Source organism: Poecilia reticulata, linkage group LG8 (genome assembly GCF_000633615.1).
Source record: "Poecilia reticulata strain Guanapo linkage group LG8, Guppy_female_1.0+MT, whole genome shotgun sequence".
Taxonomy (NCBI): domain Eukaryota; kingdom Metazoa; phylum Chordata; class Actinopteri; order Cyprinodontiformes; family Poeciliidae; genus Poecilia; species Poecilia reticulata.
The window spans coordinates 86,452-89,078 of NC_024338.1; the positions used below are offsets into that span (position 1 = coordinate 86,452).

A 2,627-nucleotide genomic window follows, 5' to 3' on the forward strand; every position below is an offset into this window, starting at 1 on the left:
ACTTTCTTCCTAGTGAAAAATAAAGTCTGTTTTATCTATTGACATTTTAAATCCCCAATTATAAGACCACTCTTCTATACTATAGATTGCTTCTTGTAATTTCTTAGTTAAGAAAATTAAAAATTAAAGTTCTTACCTCTCTTCCAAATCGCTCCATCATCAGCAAATAATGAACAACCCATTCCATTCTCCAAATTGTCAAATATATTAATCATAATAGAGAAAAACAAAGGACTCACAATACTTCCCTGAGGTCTTCCATTTTCAACAAAACATTTTTCTGACAATTGACCTATTCTTACTTGTATAGATCTATTATGTAAAAACTCTTTTATCCGATTAAACATTGAACCTCTAACCCCCATTTTCCTTCATTTAATTAATAAACATTCTTTCCACATCATATCATAGGTTTTCTCTATGTCAAAGAAAACAGCCACCACTCTCCTTACTAACTTACCCTTTTCTGATTTCATGTTCTAAACACAAAACAGGATCCATAGCACTTCTACCTCTCCTGAATCCACTTTGAAATTTTGACAAATACCCCTTCTCTACAAAATAACTCAATCTTTCATTTATCATTCTTTCCATTATTTTGCATGTGTGTGAAGTTAACGCAATAGGCCTATAACTTGCAGAATTTGACTTCTCTTTTCCTGGCTTTAAAATTGGAACTATAATTGCTTCCTTCCTGCCACAGGTAAATAACCCCCTTAACATATCTTATTAAAGAAATCCAATAATATCTTTTAGATTAATTACTAAGTTTTTTAATCATAAGAAATAGTCTTTCCTGGATAATTTTTTTATTTCCTTAAAGCGTTTAATTCAAATAAAAAATAATTATTCAATAAATTATTATATCCTGCATCTACTTCTAATAGATTATTTTCCTTAATTATACAACCTCTTTTCCTTATTTCTTCTGTATTTAAATTATTAAAACTATGAATTTCAACAAATTTMTTACCCAACTTATTTGCCTCCTCCTCCTCATTTAGAGCAATTTCATCTCCATCCTTAAGAACTGGATGCCCATATTCACTTCTAATTCCATTCATTCGTTTAATCATTCCCCAAATTTTTACATTTTTGGTTTCCCTTCCTACTGAATTACTGACCTGAATTCCTACTGAATGTATGTATTTCAATAAATGCTCTACAAAGCCAAAAAGCTGGACAAGAGCCAATGGAGAGAACAGTGAGGTATAATCTTAGTGAATTTAAAGACAGGCCTTTGTGTGCGGAGCTAAAATAGAAAAATAAAACAGTACTACACAGCGATTCTCAAGCAATGTTTATATTTGGGAATCCAAATAATTTTATAAAGACATTTAGTGATTTTCCTCAATTTCTGAACCACATGCACACAATACATAGAATAAAAAGAAGTCAGACAATACAATGGATCTGAAGTGTCCAACTCAGAGATGGGATAGTGTCTGTGTGTGGAGAGTCCTTGAGCATTTTCCGACTGATTATTGGTGAGTGGAACATCTCCCCTTCTCCATTAAAAAGCCAGAACATCTGCTCCAATAGATAGAGGCAACAAAATGTAACTTTCATAGAAGTACTGGACTGCAGCTAATCACAGTCAGCAGAATTCACTTCCAGAAACACTTTATTCATGATCAGTATGAGTCATATTTACATAGAACATAGAAATAAGAGAACAGGTGGCATGAATGTGTAGACAAAGTTTCCAAAACAATAATAAAATAAATGAAACCAGTCACTGTAGTGCTCAGACACAGAGCTGGATGGTTGTTACAAACGAACTTCTCTCAGGCAGAGGAATGTAGTGTTCCTTGCTCCCTGTCTTCTCGCTCTTCTTCATCCATTTTGCGTCCGTGTTTCCGGAAATATTTGTAGCGCTGAACGTACAGTTTTACAAGGTTGCTCACTTTGACTGGGTTGATTTCTCCAGTACGGCTATGGCAAATCTGAGAGAAAAGCAGATATAGTTAACCCTGGTTTTAAATGAATTAACACCACGACACTTTATATCAATCTTACAAAGATTTAAGAGGTTTCACTTTTTCCATGCAGTGATTTGGATGCTTACACTGACCTTATGCACAGCCTTTCTTAGGATGTCTTTATACTCTTCCTTATTGATGTCTTTGCGCTGGTAGTAAGGTTTGATGGCAAGCTTCACCTCCTCCACTGCCCGCTCTTGGGTGTGCAGCTTCTTCAGATACTTAGAGAACGAAGTAGTAGTCATGTTAATAAAGCTGCAAAATTTATGGAATACAAGCATTGTAGATTTTACTTAACACAGTCAAAATAGTTAATACTCCAAGTACATACACTCAAATATTTTCGAGTGTATGTAATATTTACGAATATTTTACAAAAATCCTTTCATCAATTTAATGGGAAACAACTGTCCAGTCCAGCAGCAAAATTAAGTCCTTTATGATTGAATTGGAAGATCTATTCAGTGAATAGACAATGGTCCACTCACTTTTAATGCAAAGTTGCTTTAAAACAGTGTTTCTCAACCTTTTTTGGGCCAGCGCCCCCCCAGCCTTTATCCAGGTCCCTCACCGCCCCCCACCAAAGAATTTGTAGACTACTTGCACTGACAATTATTTTATTATTAATGTTACTATCATTATTGT

General features: G+C 34.3%; 1 protein-coding gene across 2 annotated transcripts in view; it reads right to left on the reverse strand.

Annotated features, from left to right (window-relative positions):
• Positions 1–1,285: 1,285 nt before the first annotated feature.
• scaf1 (SR-related CTD-associated factor 1) overlaps positions 1,286–2,627 on the reverse strand; it is a 21,274-nt gene continuing 19,932 nt past the window's right edge. For both annotated transcript variants that reach the window (XM_008414977.2, XM_008414976.2), the window contains 2 exons: positions 2,075–2,203; positions 1,286–1,946 (listed from right to left, as the gene is read on the reverse strand). In XM_008414977.2, coding sequence (XP_008413199.1) covers positions 1,788–1,946; positions 2,075–2,203 — 288 coding nt within the window. In that variant the 3' untranslated portion in view covers positions 1,286–1,787. The remainder of the gene's footprint in view (positions 1,947–2,074; positions 2,204–2,627) is intronic.